General features: G+C 36.8%; 1 protein-coding gene across 1 annotated transcript; it reads right to left on the bottom strand.

Annotated features, from left to right (window-relative positions):
• Positions 1-1,276: 1,276 nt before the first annotated feature.
• On the bottom strand, positions 1,277-15,707 carry LOC145778292 (uncharacterized protein C1orf87 homolog). The gene is made up of 12 exons (XM_082589754.1): positions 15,516-15,707; positions 15,120-15,264; positions 14,625-14,736; positions 14,108-14,165; positions 13,444-13,583; positions 13,042-13,150; positions 12,637-12,813; positions 11,407-11,532; positions 9,578-9,717; positions 5,945-6,031; positions 5,334-5,498; positions 1,277-3,107 (listed from the first exon to the last, which is right to left on the bottom strand). Exons 1-12 carry the CDS (start codon positions 15,635-15,637, stop codon positions 2,920-2,922), a joined length of 1,569 nt encoding a protein of 522 aa, XP_082445880.1. The 5' UTR covers positions 15,638-15,707; the 3' UTR covers positions 1,277-2,919.
• Positions 15,708-16,213: the final 506 nt, after the last annotated feature.

Below are 16,213 nucleotides of genomic sequence, written 5' to 3' on the forward strand. Positions count from 1 at the left end.
ACATAATGAGTAAGTGAGCTTACAAAATTCCCGGTAAAACTTCGCCACAGTATTGCTCTTGTAGTACAGAGAGTATGCCACCACCATTTTGGGAAAGTTTTTAGGTCTCTGGAAACAAAAATTGTAATGACAAGGCACGGTGTACAGAAAACCTTCTCTGACGGTGAAACCCTACACCTCTTTCATTAGTGTAAATTACCTTACAACGTTATACACATAAAAGTTTCACTTTTGACGTTGCGCAACACCATCATTCTCTGTTGACTTGCGCATTTCGGTCTTGTTTTTACGCAATAACTTACTTTCATTAGAAAATGATAACAAATTTTCTTCTAAAAAAAGGTTGACGTGACCCGCGTTATCATGCAAAGTTTCATATTTGGCCCGCGAGTAAAAAAGGTTGCACATGCCTGAACTAAGCTTATTGCTGTTGAAAACCTGGGTGTTTGGCAAACTGTACGAAAGAAACTCATCTTTGATGTGGTTCAACGGACAGGAAGGCACGTTAGGCGCCACCCAATATCATAGTTGTAGGACGTGCCTAAGAGCATGACGTGACACGAAAGGCGATATGATCATCTTACCGTATCTCACGCTTTACTCAATCGTCCTGACCATGTTTTGCTATTGGATTCTGAGGCCTGCGACGAAAGAGTGAGGTTGGAGTTCTGCGCAGCTCCCTCCCTCACTTAAAACAACATCACGCGCAAAAATTCACGAACATTATTGCAGCTGAATTATGGGAAACATATTATGGTATTACCATTTAACTAATGAAGTCTTACCGCGATCACATAATGTCGTATTATTGGAGAGTCATGATTCTAATAATAATAATAATAATAATGTTAGTTTTTATATAGCGCTGTATCCATCGCAGAATGCGTTGCTCTACAGCGCTTTACAAAGCAGACAGTGTCAATGCAGCCGTACAGAGGCGCAACTGAGTACATTTATTCTTTTGAGAAGTAGGCTACCTGCCGATCGTGCACGGAACACTGTCGTTCTGCGGAACACAGAATGAAAATCACTGAAGGTAATATATGGAAAAATACAGTAAAATTCTTCTAATTCGTCACCTCAAGGAATTAGAAAAAGTAACAAATTAGGCAGACTGACGAAATATGCAAACAAGTATTGTGCCGGAATCGACAAAAATGTGACGAATAAGGCGAACTGAAAAATTAAACCATAACAAATTAGACGAATTCTACTGTATATGAACACAAAACAACTCATGTCATCACCGTTTCACTCGAACAAACGTGACCCGAGTAACGCTGATTCTTTGCCTGTTGTGTACCGTACAACTTAACTTTTGTCTGCAAACTTTTATTTACATCTGGCATGTACGCGGGTAATACAATACATGTGGACTCGCTATACATGGCCTGAGGTACATTTCACCTTCAACAGTAAACCATTTTAAAGTACAAGTACAGTGACTACATATGCGATTACAAATAGACATTTTGTATAAGAGTTCAATAAAAAGATTGCTAAAAAAATTGGTTATACGCCAACTGTGGTTAAAAGCTAACTGTTAAAAAAGGTTTTAATAAATCAAATAGATGGTTACTGGGTAGTCACACAAGGCCCTAACAGCTAATTAAGCTACAGTAGGCTATTTTATAGACTAGCAAAAGTGACATTGGTGATCAAGTAAAGTACAACGAGCATAGCGGCATCAGCCAACGCCGTCGTCATCGGCTACTGGTGTAAAATCTTATAGTTTCATGAAAAATTAAATGTAAATAAAGAAAAGCCTGGCCACATTGACATTTAATAACCTCAAACCTGCAAAAATCGTATGTTATCGTGGCGATAATAACCCACACAATGCCGATAAAACATACGGCGTCCGACAGGAAGGCAACATTGTGTAAACAGTATTTGAAACTTTCAATAAACTGGGATGGAACTTGCAAGGCAGATAGATGCACAAGCTTAGCTATGTCAAAGTAAAACAAGAAATCTCGCAACATTTGCAAAGGTGAGCGATAAAGGGTTAAACCGCAGCATGACTCAGCTTAAAATAGACTGATGTTGAATACTTGGTGACACAGAGCTTGTCTGGTGAAATAATTCACTTCAGTAAGAATAATTATACGTTTATTTTATCGTTATCCTGCTCAATCAAGTAGATTGCGATTCAAAGGATGATAAAACTGCATTTTAACCACAAATCAACGTTTGCTAACACAAAAACGATGACTTTGATTGGAGATCCTGGGCGGATCTTTCTGAGTAGTTAATTAGTATTTTTTTTCAAATTACATGTAATTAAAAACAAGTTTAAGAATTTCGATGTATATCCGGAAGAAAAGTGATCTGTGAAACCACAGACACGTTTATCACCTTTTTCACATCGGTCTTACCCAGAAAGTAAACCAGTCGTACGGTTTGTACTTGTAATCAGTAGTTACAACGTCTGTAAACGATAAATCCATGAAAAAATGGCTAAATTGCTGTCCGGGTAGTTGCATAATAATCAACAACATACAAAAGCAGCTGTGAGAAACCTATACGGTTGACATTCAGTGCGTATGTTCACTGAGCAAAAATTCGAAGAAAATTTTGTCAAGGAAAATTAGTGCAATGTTTAGTACACAAGCTTGTCGATCTCGCAAGACACGTAAAAATTATCTTTAAAATCAGAATCAAACATTACGCATTGCACCGTTTGGCAATGTAAAACCGATATAGTTATCACTCGGTGAAATTGTGTGGTTCCTTAAGATGCCTGAACGCTCTACAGATGACCTCACGAAATATAAACGACAAAGTTCAAGAGCGGCCCAGGCTGAAGGCAAATAAGCTAATAAAATTTACAAAAAAAAACGTGTAAAAAGAGTATCACTGTGAAATGAGAAGTAAACTATCCTAATCTACTATCAGACGTGCAGATGTTTGAATTGTCTAGTCTTTCGCCATTGAAGACAGCATGTTCAAAACAAGATCTATGGACACGGTTGGATTTTGACTATCTGAATCAGGCGTTTCTGACCGATCCAACGCTTTGCAAATATGCGCGGCAGAGAATCCGAGACTATAGATGAGGTTGTAGTTGTTCACCATACGCTCGACTTCAGATCGAGGCAAACTGTCTGTAATATTCGTTAGATAATATTCCAGAAAGCAAAATCCGTCATTTTTACACTAATTCAACGTCCACATACGTTGAATCAATGTAAAAATAACGGATTTTGCTGTCTAGATGATTAGACAAAACATAGGAGATAGATTGTCTATCCTAGACGATCTCTCTCCCCGCATATAGACCTACACCACTGCCCAGTCAGTAAAGTTTCAGTTTCATGCAGGCAACTGCAACTTTGCTGGCAGTGCTAGATACAAAATCATTATAACAAAAGTGTTGGAAACCCTAAGCAGAATATAACTTAATTATGTAAAGTACTCTAAAGCTAAAGTTGGATGGATTGAGATCATAGGAAATAGTTTAAGCTTGTTATATTTCATACCATATCTTACATCTCATTTTAGGGTAAAATAGTAGTAAGGTTTCTTCAACAAACCCTGACCAACACTTGAATGGACCGGTATAGAATCTATAGATCGGTTTTAATCTGTCCCAATATTCAACGCCGCTTATGCGAATATATTGATTTGCTTGCAAGACACGCAACCCAGAGCAATGTTTTGAATCTGAATCATGTGTTTATATTTGGCATGTATGGCATGATATATATGCATCATTGACAATATATAAACCAACAAGTGGAAACTGCAATCTTTTAACCTCGATTGCCGATCCTGTGTTAGCAATTCAATACCTTTATAATTATGTAAAACTGTCAGAATTACACTTCCGAAGAGACGGTATCAGTCCGGATGAAAATTCTTAGGATTGGATGAGCTAACAGCGGATCTCTTGAGCGGCTGATTACGTTAAGCGTCTGATTAGTTGATCAGGAATCAATTTGTGCAAAGTTTATCAGTAAATCGGCGATTCAAATCATCAGATAACTGTTGGTGGACAATAAAAAAATAACTTCGCCAAATAAGCTGCTTTATCCGCCAATTTATTAATTTTTGAACGATCCGGCGCAATGCATCCAACTTTTATATTCTGATGACTCATGCAATGCGGCCCGTGACGATGAAAAATTGGACACCCATGTTTTAAACCATGGCGAATGCTTAAAGTAAGAAAAATTGCAAAGAGTCAAGGCTAATCGGTAATTACACAGACAACAGGCTATGGTTAGGCGACACGCTGCGATATGCAGTGAAATCTATAAAAATTACTTATATAAGATGCAGAGATGAAAGACTCGCTACATTTAGCAGAAATTCACTGAAGAGGTTTTCATGGCGTTAATATGCAATTCTTTTCAAAACTGAGCGATACTCCATAATATATGCAAAATAGGAAAGCGGTAATTGCGTTCCCTTGTGGGATTAACCCATAACTTTATATCAAACTTGAAAGTAAGTGTAATTGAATCTTGTAGTTTAAATGTCACATGAATTGCTTGACAATTTGTACACGATGAAGGAGAAACTATTTTAAAAAAATGCAACAAACACGCGCATTCTAAGTAGAAAATAATCATTGATATAAAAAAAGTGATAGACCGAACCAGAATGCGTGTAATCTTTACAATGTCACCCCACCACAAAACCCGAACTTTCAAGAAAAAAACGATCAAACCCGTCATCAATCTCTTCACACACACAGAGAATTAAACCACAATGTCGTATTCAATAAAAAAAAACTTAACTAGGCCTAGTCTGCATTGTGTTCGTACCCAGACAGCAAAATCTGTCATTTTGTTGTCTGGATGACATCCTCCTTGCCATCTTGATACAACCACAGCTTTGGGGATGACCTCGACACAAATTACTCAAATCATCAAACCGTAACTAGGAAAAGTTCAACTGAAAAAAAAATAATGCCGATGACATCGGCCCTACATTTACAATCGGAATCGGTATCTGGTAAAAAAATGAGAAAAAATAATAATGCAAAGCTTTACTTGTATTAAAATTAGTTTGCGTTCTTCTGGTGACTATATACTAGGTTACCTCGTGATGTTAAAGATGATAACTAGCTTTTGTATTTCCGACGTTTCGTCAGTCAGCACGACTGACTTTATCAAGGTGGCTAAAACAGGTTAACACAACCTGTTCAGCAACGATGGCACAACACAAAAACATACTGATAAACTATTACGGAGTTACTGTACTAATTTTATTACCAAATGCCTGGTGAACAGTCTCTCTCTGTTTTTACTTTACTTGTATGTTTAAAACAGGAAATTTTAAAATTATAAAATAGAGTAAAGTTGGTTTCTCGTAAAAAAGCTTACCACTCTTGAGTGGATGATAACTTCTAAGAGCATGTGCCAGTCTTGTAAAGTTCCTCAACCACGCTTCTGTGCGAAGCGGAGAATTAACGCGTCCCTCATTTGATGACGTCGTCGCCGCCGAAGAAAGCGGCTTGTTCGATCCCAAGGGTTGCCGCTCGTCCCAACCTGAACCCAATCAGGGATCAGTTAACCCAAACCCATGAGGGGGCAAAAATGTTCAAACAACGTAAATTGCAGATTGAAACGAATCTCCTCTACTGCAGCAAAAGTTGATCGCGACAGCAGCGTTTTAAGGCTAAAGACCGCACTTCGAAAATCAATTTTAATTAGGAAGTTTTAATCCTACCTAACTATTAAAGGCGCTTTGTCCATGCAACTTTTTGTTTTGTTTACGTCGTGGGTAACTGCTAAAACATACGCAAAGAGAGTTAATCATTATTAATGCCTGCTTTGCGTTTTCTAAATCCCACTTTAATTTGTTTGCTGAACATGATTTTCAAATTCGAAATTACTAACCCAGTCGATGCGTGAAAGTTCATTCTGTTTAGCTTCAAACGCAACCGATCTCATGAAGGGGGAATTTGAAAAAGCAAAAAAGGACAATTCCTGACCTGCAGAAAGCTGGTTTCTCAAAGAAACTTTGCGCGAAGAGGACATTTCTTGCTCGTCACTTTCCATTGTTGTTGTACTGCTTTGGCCTAAATGGAACGAAATAAGATATTTGGTAACGTTACTAGCATTGCAACGAGTTGGGTCTTAAAATGAATTGCTGTTAAAGGTAACAATTTACACAAATGTAATATTTTATTCCATTATTATTTATCATCATGTCAGCACCAGCAATAATTCAAAAATCGTTGATATAGTAGAGGCAAGTCAAAAAATTTGTATATGCTGGAGTTTTGTTTGGAGTTACTGTAGTCGGTTGAGATACTTAACAGCGACCAAAATATCAGAAATCGCGAATGGTATTTTAGTACAACAATGCAGTCAAACTACTTTGAGTGTGCAATAATTTTTTATTAAAATTACATAAATGGTGAGCAAAGTTTGTTAAAAATATTAACTAAACACCCTGATATTAGGGTGTTTCAAAAAAAAATATTTTGGATTTTGGATATGCATACCCTCTCATTTTGTGAGGCTTGGTAAGAAAATAAGTTTTCCAAACTTTTAGCTTGATTGGATATCATAAACAGACCTCTCAAAGGACATTGATATTGCATGGAATAATCCTATGCTCATGCATTGGCGCTAGCCCCACATGCCTATTATTGCATACAAATATGACCATAACCAAAACGAAATAGGCTAATAATAGACCCATTTGCCTAGTTGTTAATTTCCTTGAATGGTTTTTCATAACTCACTCTCTATGCACTGATTACTGAACGCGAGCTTTGTAAAATGTAAATTACTTCAGCTTATTAAGCGTTTCATTCAACATCTTGAAAGAATACCATAGGAAAAATGAAGCAAACAAATGAGAACATAAGAACAAATCCGAACATGAAATCTACAATTTTGATGGTAGCATGGCAAGAATGTCATTTTTTTCCTGGCATTGTTGCTAATAATTGACGTAGGTACTCAATAATCTGGTACATCAATTGTCATTGTTCTTCGTTGCTGCTGAGCGCAAGATTGAAATCTGTGCTAACTTGACAGCTCATTCGGCACAATCATTGACTACGTTGAGTGCACGTACAAGCCCCTTGCCTTGTTTATAGTCTCGACTTTCCCACGTTTCTGGATCAGCTGAAGAACTCCTGTGGAGGGTGGAGTGCTTCAAATAAACACAATGAATGCAGCGTAGCGAAGTCGGCGAGCTTCATCGCACTAAACGATGCCATGTCATCAGAGCACACTCGACAAATATCCTTGGATTTCGCTGGTTTTGATAGTGCTGCTACCAGGTCACGTTTCTGATCGGTGGGCAGGGCATCATCAAATAGAGCAAGACAGATGAGGTCCTCACTCAAATACCACAGATGGCCACACATCTTGTGCATGGCTTGTTTTGCCACCTGACGACCCATGCATTCAAATTGCTCCAGCAGCTGCAACACTGCAACAGCAATAGGTCATTGCTCGGGGCTAATGTGGTCACCGGTGCAGTTACCCACATCCTCACATAAATCATCACAATAAATAGTGCAATGCATCGGAGTGCCTGCAGTTCATGATTAGCTAGCTTATACTACACTAGTGACGAAAAGCAAAGAGTTTGAGGCAGTATATTCCTTTTGCCATCCAGCAAGCACGATGATATGCACCAGGTGGCCTGAACTATGCTGGATCTGCAACGAGATGATCAAGAAGAAGAATGGCCAGGATGATGAACTCGCGATAATCCATCCTCAGTTGATGTTCATTGTTCACACAACTGTTTACATAGCAAGTCGATAACTTCACACTTGTGCTCAGATAACCAGGCATGTACAGCGTCAGACAGTTTTTCATTTCCAGTTGTGTCATCATCAAGAGGAGTTGAAAGGGATTGGTCAATAAATGGTCACAAATCTTTGGATTTCCGGAACAAGGCAATTTCTGGTCCGAAGCTCACAAAGGATGCATCAAATATTGCAGCCGCTACTACTTCCAGAATATGATGTCGACAAGCAAGGAAGAGTAGCCCGATCGAATGCTTGTTGCACTACAGTGATTGCTCCTGAATGAATGCATGTGTTGCTTGCGGTGGTGTCAAAGCATAAGCCAGCGAGATGATCCGTGACTCCTGTCCATTCTTGCAGAACCTGGACAACTTTTCAGGCCAGCAGCAATATGTCTGTCCATTCTTGCAGGACCTGGACAACTTTTCCCCCATCTGCGGTCCAGTTCCAGCCGATAGACAGGGAATTCCGAGCAACTTTTCCACACGTTGGCCTGAAACCACCACAGCCAAACGATCACTTTTTCCACCATCATAATCTGGCTACATTTTACCATCAAAATGGGCAACAAGCGGTACCACGGGACGAAAGTTATCCCTGAACACTCCACCAACTACTTTTCGAGACTCTTTGCGTGCTCTGTACAATGAACTTGTTGATAGTGTATTATTTTGAATGTCAACACCTGCCGGTGCCAATGCAAGAGCAATGATATGCATGGCCTGTCGAGATGTCGCCTTTGTTCGATCCAGGCTGGCATTAAACAGAGGATCACTGACGATGCAACGATGAATATTGCTGCTGGCCTGAATTGAATTTATTGTGGCTTTTATAATATGACTGTTCATATTTCAATCCGTTTAGTTCTGTCTAAGAATACCGGTAGTTCACTGCTAAACAGTTTTGATTTAGAAGTCCGTATCCCCATAATGCTAAAATTATCAAGTCCTTGAGAGGTCAGTAAACGACCTCCAATCAAGCTAAAACCTTTACAGTTCTTATTTTCTCCCTCAACCTCACAAAATGAGGGGGTATGCATCATCAAAATCCAAAATTATTTTTTTTGCATACAATCATGAAACACCCTAACCCTGATAGAATACAATTAAACTAAATGAACATCCAGATACACGTTTAATTAATATTATCCTTAAAAGGTTTGTTCAAAAATAACGCATCAATTGATGTGCGCGTGTTATCTCGGCATTTTTCTTGGAATATGTCCCGCTTCTCTCATAAAAATAAACCACTTATACAAAGACTATTGCATTGTTGTTGAGAAAGCTCACGGGGAATCTGCGGCCAGAAGGACTGCAGATAAACGACTATGCAAGACAGAAAAAATGAAAGAGGCTAAGTAACTGAGAAATGAGAACATCAATGGAAGAAAAAAAATGTTTAAAGTCATCATTAAAATTATTTTTAAGTTTATAATCACACAAAAATGTATATCACATCGCAATTGTCAACCGGTGGTAAAGTTATCCTTTGAGCTAAATTTTATTTATCATTGGGTTAAAGTCTTTTTAAAGTTTCAACGCTTTGATTTTCGTGTGTTAATTAAAGCCTATGTTCTGTTCTTTGTGCGTTTAAAGTGATTTTAAGTTTAAAATTGTGTCAAATCGTTTTTTTTTTTTCAAAACAAAAATGAAAAACGAGTATTGAAATTTTGTGCCAAGTTGGAAACGCCGCTCCCACTTCTCCCTCATGGATGCGTCCTTATGAATTGGCTAAATGAAAACTGCTTGAACTTGTAGCGTCATACGAAACAACAGCAACTTCTCCTTAAGCAAAATAACTAACCAGTGTTGTGCTCTATGTGCTTAATACGTAATTGAAAGGTTGACATACCGTTTGGTTCGTCACGACTTTGATCACGCGTCGCAGCTAAGGCAGGATTAGAACTCTGCTGGTCAGTACTGAATTCGTCATTCGTCTTCAAATTTAGCTGCATGCATACGCACTCTAGCGGCAATAGAAACTGACGCCAACTGAAAAAAAATACAGTTTTGCACGAGACTGACATGATATAATTGAGAAAAACAAAACTGCATACAGAAAGTCAAGGACAAAAAGAAATTGACAATTTTGAAAACGTCATTCATTAAAGAAAGATCTCCGCAGCTGAACTTGGCATTTGTACCATTATATTTATTCAACCGTTGAACTGATATTAGCCCTTATTTTGAATTGGCATGCCCATTTCGTTGATCCAGTAAATTACAACTTGTGTTTTTCGCAGAGTATTTTCGTAAAATAGCACATTTATGCAAGTTAGCATTCCGACATTTGTTTAAACTGCTTTTCTTGTTCACTTTCTTATTACGTAATATGTGCGATCTTCCGCAATTTGCCCATTTTGTGCATGACAATTGGTTTGGATTCATGTTAGTAAACTTTCCAGGGTAGGTGTGATTGTAGGCTATTGCTCTCGTTGAGATACATTTCTTCATCGAATAAAGACTTCTGTTACGTATCATTGCAAGAAAGACATTTATTACTTTTTTTCACTCATAATCGCTTGTTAATTAGTCCTTGTGATATCAGCCTCAGTTTAATTTAAAACTAAGCGGCACAAGAGATTGTTTACATATATAGCACTGATGAAGAAGACAGAATAGTTTTCGAAACGTTTGTTGAATATGAGTTTAATATCTACATTTTGGGCTCTTTATTTTTTGATAAGAACACCTGTTTTCACAACTTGTATAAAAAAAATGCTTTGTAGAGTAAAAGTGGTGTAAGCCTATCACTTTTACAAAATTGCATGACCCTAGTTAGATTTTCTAAGCTCAATATTTGTATTGTTCAGAACAAACCGTAGTTGCCAAGGGGTGGACTACGTCATGAGTGCTTGGCAAGCGGTTGATAAAACATTCGCATGAGAGCATTGGAATGATAATAGCCAGACAAAGACCTGTTTCGACGAAAATGAGCTCGAACAAAGCCACTTCACCCTATCATCTCTTATGGGATTAAGAACTGAGCAATTGATTCAACAACGGTCGCGTCAAGCTACCGATCTCAAACAAAGGAAAGAGCAACATTATGAAACAGCGACAATAATGGCATATTTACTTGATAAACGTTAGTTTAACGTTACCGTATGATAACCTGAAGCAAATATAAACGTATGAGAAAACGCGCAGACATTAAAAAATACAGAAACTATTAAAGAAACATTAAATAATATGACAAGTTAAAGCATTACTACTTAATTGACTTAATACAATAAATATAATACTAATAATATTAAAAAAAGTGCTCCATGCCAAGCAAAAAAGCCAAACAGGGCAAATTATATCAAAAAATTGTAATCAATTGTACCTCAATCAATTGTATATCAAAAAAAGTCGCTAATCTAGTCAGTAGTCACCTAAAAACTTTTACAGCATGTTTCACCCTACTTATTCAATCAGAATAGATTTTATGCACATGAGATGTATGCAGAATAGATTTATGCACTCTGATGATCCAAATTTGGGTGAAACGGGGTGTAAAGGGTTTTATGTGATTAGCGACTACATCAGATATCATTGACGTTATACATCACCACACCATATAAACAAGTTCCAAATATTTCGCTATTTAGTTAAAAGCTAAGCGAACGTACTTAACAAGTCGACGCATGTTTCCAATGTTATCAAAATATAAAGCAAACAAACGATCAAATTCCTCACTTGACGTTTCCATGCGCGATCTCCGCTTGTTGCAACATGTGCGTCAGAATCGAGCTGGTCAACGGCAATCGTGCGTTTACGCATGCGTGAAGAATGATGCCAGATTGGAGTTCACCGTTCCCTAATCTGAAAGAGGTAAGCTGTTATCACTGCAATTTTGCAATCACAGCAATTTTAGCGCATCATCAGCATTTATCTGGGAGTTTTCAATCTGAAGTTTTGGCTGAGAGTTTGGCTTGTCACCGCAATCATATAATACTAAGCAGCACTAAAGGATTTGACAAGAGAAATTTAAGTCTAGTGGTAAATGCTTCCTTCTCGACAATGTTAAATCCAGCAGTGCCACTTAGATCTGCGTGTTTTTGGTACGGTACCCCGTTTAATGTACGTGCAAAATAATGTCTAGCCAATGAGTGCTCCTCTTGCCAATTTGTGAACTAACTCGGTCTGCATAGCCTATTCGTGATTATTTTTCGGGTGGTAAGCAAATCAGCCCCTGATTGTGACTGAAAGTATACCGTTGGCGTATTTGTAATCTGTATGTCACTGCAGCGGATAAGGTTTATTAACCAATCAAAAAGCAAGATTTAAATAAGCTGATTGCCGTCACGCATGTTAGAAAGAGAATTGAATGAACGTTTCCTCGTGGCCAGCGTAGCTTTTAGAGGGTTAGGGCTGGGGAATAGTCATTTCGATGGCGTGGGTTCGATTCCCACCCCTGCTATTACTCTTTTTTCTTTTAGAATTACGGTACCAAACAAAGTTCAAAGAAAGAACCAACCCTCTGGCTGAGTGCTAAATGGCTCACAATGCTGCAGTCAGCTGGTTCATAGAGAAAATTGTCCAACGTAAAAGTGCCTGCCGGTCAAAATACTCCATATGCTGCAGCGACATACAGATTACAAATACGCATACCGTTACGAAATTTAAGTTTAATTTTATCACTGCTGAAAGCTTCAAATCTTCAGCTGAAACTTATTCTTGCTGGTAACTACCAATCGTTGAAGATGGTAGACAAGAAAGTACCAGATTTTAGACAAGTGCCAGATGGTAGACAGTACCAGATGGTAGACAAGAAAGTACCAGATTTTAGACAAGTACCAGATGGTAGACAGTACCAGATGGTACACAAGAAAGTACTGAATACGTAGGTAAGGAGGTGGAGATTATGTGTGCAAAGTCTCAAGAATATAGAATCACACAGCAAGGCTGGTATTTAAGATTTGGTACCTTTCAGCGTCAGCATTTAGTAAAGCTTGTTTCAGTTTCCCCAATTCAATACCATCGCAACCCTGAAGTTGTTCTTTCAACATTGCAACAAGCTTTTCATCAACAGAATTAGAAATTCTGTTCAATTCTTGTGGTGCCAACGAACGAATTTCATCTTGATTTGGAACACTTAAAGATCTAACCAAAAAAGGTTTAAAATTATATTATACTGTGATTGATTTTGCTTGAGACAATCATACTTTTACCCTTTCTTAAATCATTCTCAACAAATTTTCTCAATATTTATTAATACTTAAAATGTACACACTGGCAATGCATTTTTTCTGCTGTACTTAAAAAAAAACTTACACATACAAAATTAAAACATACAATTTAAAACGATATTCAAAACTTGGTTCAAAGTACCTATCTTGTGATTTGGGAGCATTGGTTTCCAGAAGCTGCGGATTGGTCATACAAGAAGAAAGAAACTGTAGGAATTTTTCGTAGTTGATTTTAGTAGGATGCTTAGGGTCTGCAATAACAACAATAACTTATAAAAACCAGTGAAAAGATTCCTAATGGCATTAATAATTTCTTGTATGAAAATTTTGTAGAAATAGTTCATAATAAACTAATAATAGCAGTAGCTGATTCAGAGAGAAGGGCACTTGGTTACGTAACTTACCTTGTTGTCCATCTGTCTTACAAAATGTAATTTCGTTGAAACTTTGGTGCCTCCCCCCCAATTTTTTATAGATTTGCTGTAGCATCTATGTTAAACTGAAAACGATATGAGAAAATCAAAATAATTAGTAAAATACGAACCAGAAAACTGACGAAATAACCATTGCATTGTTGTTAACTTCAATGGCAGATTATGTCGCAAAGTAGTAAGGCCAAGTTGTGGTTCAATAACAAAACCAGTCAACTTTCGATCAAACGAAGACAGTTCAACGTACATGTCTCTGAAAATAAAATCAACAAAAACAAGTAGTAAAAAAGCTTTTTTGAAAGCAAAGTCAAAAAGCAAATAATCTAGCATGCACAATGCACAAGTGGTGACCAATTTTATTAAAAAGTGAGTTTTTTCACAAAAACTTGGAAAAATTTGTTCATTAAAAGATATCAACCTACTGCAAACGTAGTGGCAATAGTAATTGCCGAAAGGATATTAGTTAAGGACGAAAGTTACTAAAGCAGACTTGGTTGACCGGTAGGTTGCAATACAAACAATTACACAACAGCCACCAGCGCAAAACGCAATTGAGTGACATCTGCCACAGTAGAATGAACTGGTTAACTTTAGTACAAGATCAGGTCAGGTTTTAAGAAGATCCACACCAGTGACGATACAAGAGGCACAAAACCAGATGAATATGTCTCACGCTTATTAACACTTATTAATTTATTTCCAATCCATCTTTTTTGAGGTTTTAGAAAACTGCAACAATGGATGATAGGAGCCCTTTTAATAAAAATTTAAGCTTACTTGATTTTTTCAATGTTGTAGCCACGTAAGCTATGAGCAACTGTTGCTTCTAATGAATCTGAAACAACTTTAGTATCAGAAACACAGTGAAAATCTTGTTTAAGCGCAATTTTATGAACAAAAGTTTTCCCGAAAGTAAATACTTTAGATTCAAATATCGACGCTCCTAAGAAAATAATCTATAAGTTAATAAATGTTTGTAAAAATTGATAGGCTAAACAATATTATAAATACAAATTTTATAACTTATTACCATGCCAAACACAATGTTGTAAGTAGATCTACTTGGCATATTCTGCATTAATTTAACTAAATTTCTCACTGTCTGATGTCACGCTTGGCAATCAATTGTTTGAAATAAACTAAACAAAGCGAAACTCAATCAATTGCATAAACTAAACAAATAACACTTCAAACCTTAAAATTTTTCTATTATGTTTTTAGCAATAAAGCAGTCAAAGCAAAGCATTAAAGGACAATCAACTATATGCAACTACAACGAAACTATGTGTTTTACCTTGAGGTTGAGAATTTTCTATTGGAGGCAAAACTGGGTGCTTGTTTAAATCCTGACTTCCATGACGAAATGATTGTGTTCTATCACCAAAAGGAGAAGTATATGAAGATATCTACACAACAATTTATTCTTGACAGGAGATAACAACATTAATATATATACCGTATATAGACAAAATTTAAAGACCCTTGCTGGTTAAGTGTGCAAAAAGCAAGCACTCAGTATTATTCTAAAACTATCATACAGTAAGAGCAAATATGAAAAGTTACATGAGAAAATTGTGAAATTTCAGTACAGGGTAATACCATCTGCACAACTCACTTATCTTAAAATACAGGTCATTTAAGATTTTGTATAAAAACTCTATTAAAATAAATATATAGGCCTAAAGTGAGAAAAATGGAAGTACTAGAAAAAAATATGATATTACCGTTATTGTGCACCATACTTGTGCAATATTACGCTTTCTTACAGTAAAAAAAATATACAATATACCCTTCGTGCTACTTTATGCTGCTGAGCTGTATTGTAGCCTTCAAGCAAATTTGCATATTCATAATCTCTAAACATAGGCTGCGATGACATTGAAGGTGTACCATGCGGTCCACATTGGTTGGAGCTTGTAGTGGGTTGATTTTCACTGAAATAAATTAAGCTGAAAATAATAAAATGAAAAAACATAGTAGCCTAGATATAAATTATGAAAAAACTACTTTAGAGAAACATTTAACAACTTATAAAAGGATCTTTTTGAGATGCACTTATTAAAAATCACATCCTTCCCTTTCGATTGTACCATACATTAGACATGCAATGAACATAAGTAAATATCATTGAAAAAGGTTGATTTAGCATAGATTTTGATAGTTTGAAAAAGGTTTAGATTGTTACTTTTTGTGCTGAGATGTATCCTTTTGTGCTAATACTTCAACCCTTTTTCCAGCCACAATCTTGTACTCTAAAACAGGTGTATTGTCTGTTCCAAATGGAGCATTTTTTGTAGTTCGACTCATGATCCAAAGGCAAGATATTATTATGCAATTAGAAATTAAGAACTCCACAGGTCTAAAGTATAAGTTTTATAATATTACATCCTTATAAAAACAATAAAAATTCACATTATTAAGGATAGACCCTTGGCCTTATAGGCTGAAACAAAGAAATTACTGGTAACCTTTTAACCAGAATGTAATTGAGGTTTTTCTGTCTAACAATGTTTTCGAATATGAATTGAATAATGAATTCGACACCAAGCATGAGTAGTTGAGTAGCCTACACCTCTACTTTAGGATCCAGCGAGGTGATTTCAATAAAACACAATGATGTGTAAGTCTACATTAATCCAACATTGCTCCCTTTCACCTAGATCTGCTACTGCCTTCATAGGCTATATAATGGCTACCTGGGGGTGTGAACTGAATTGTCATATTTAACTGCTGCTACTGTACTGCCTGAAATTTTCTAGTTTTTTTTTTAACTTTTTGGTCACTGGTGATGATATATAAGCGTTGTTAGCAAAAGACTAACAGCTTGACTGAAATTTTCTGAATCAAATCGTTTTTGTTTTTCAAAGTCTGGTGATGTTACAA

This window comes from Aplidium turbinatum, chromosome 10 (genome assembly GCF_918807975.1).
Source record: "Aplidium turbinatum chromosome 10, kaAplTurb1.1, whole genome shotgun sequence".
Lineage (NCBI taxonomy): Eukaryota > Metazoa > Chordata > Ascidiacea > Aplousobranchia > Polyclinidae > Aplidium > Aplidium turbinatum.

Excerpts from the sequence above, each read along its gene's own strand:
- LOC145778292 (XM_082589754.1), bottom strand. The coding sequence starts at position 15,637 with ATGAGTCGAACTACAAAAAATGCTCCATTTGGAACAGACAATACACCT. Across the intron at positions 13,151-13,443 it reads GTTATTTCGTCAGTTTTCTG|ACCCTAAGCATCCTACTAAA; the intron begins GTTCGTATTTTA and ends TTGTTATTGCAG. Across the intron at positions 6,032-9,577 it reads AAGTCGTGACGAACCAAACG|GCCAAAGCAGTACAACAACA; the intron begins GTATGTCAACCT and ends CGTTCCATTTAG.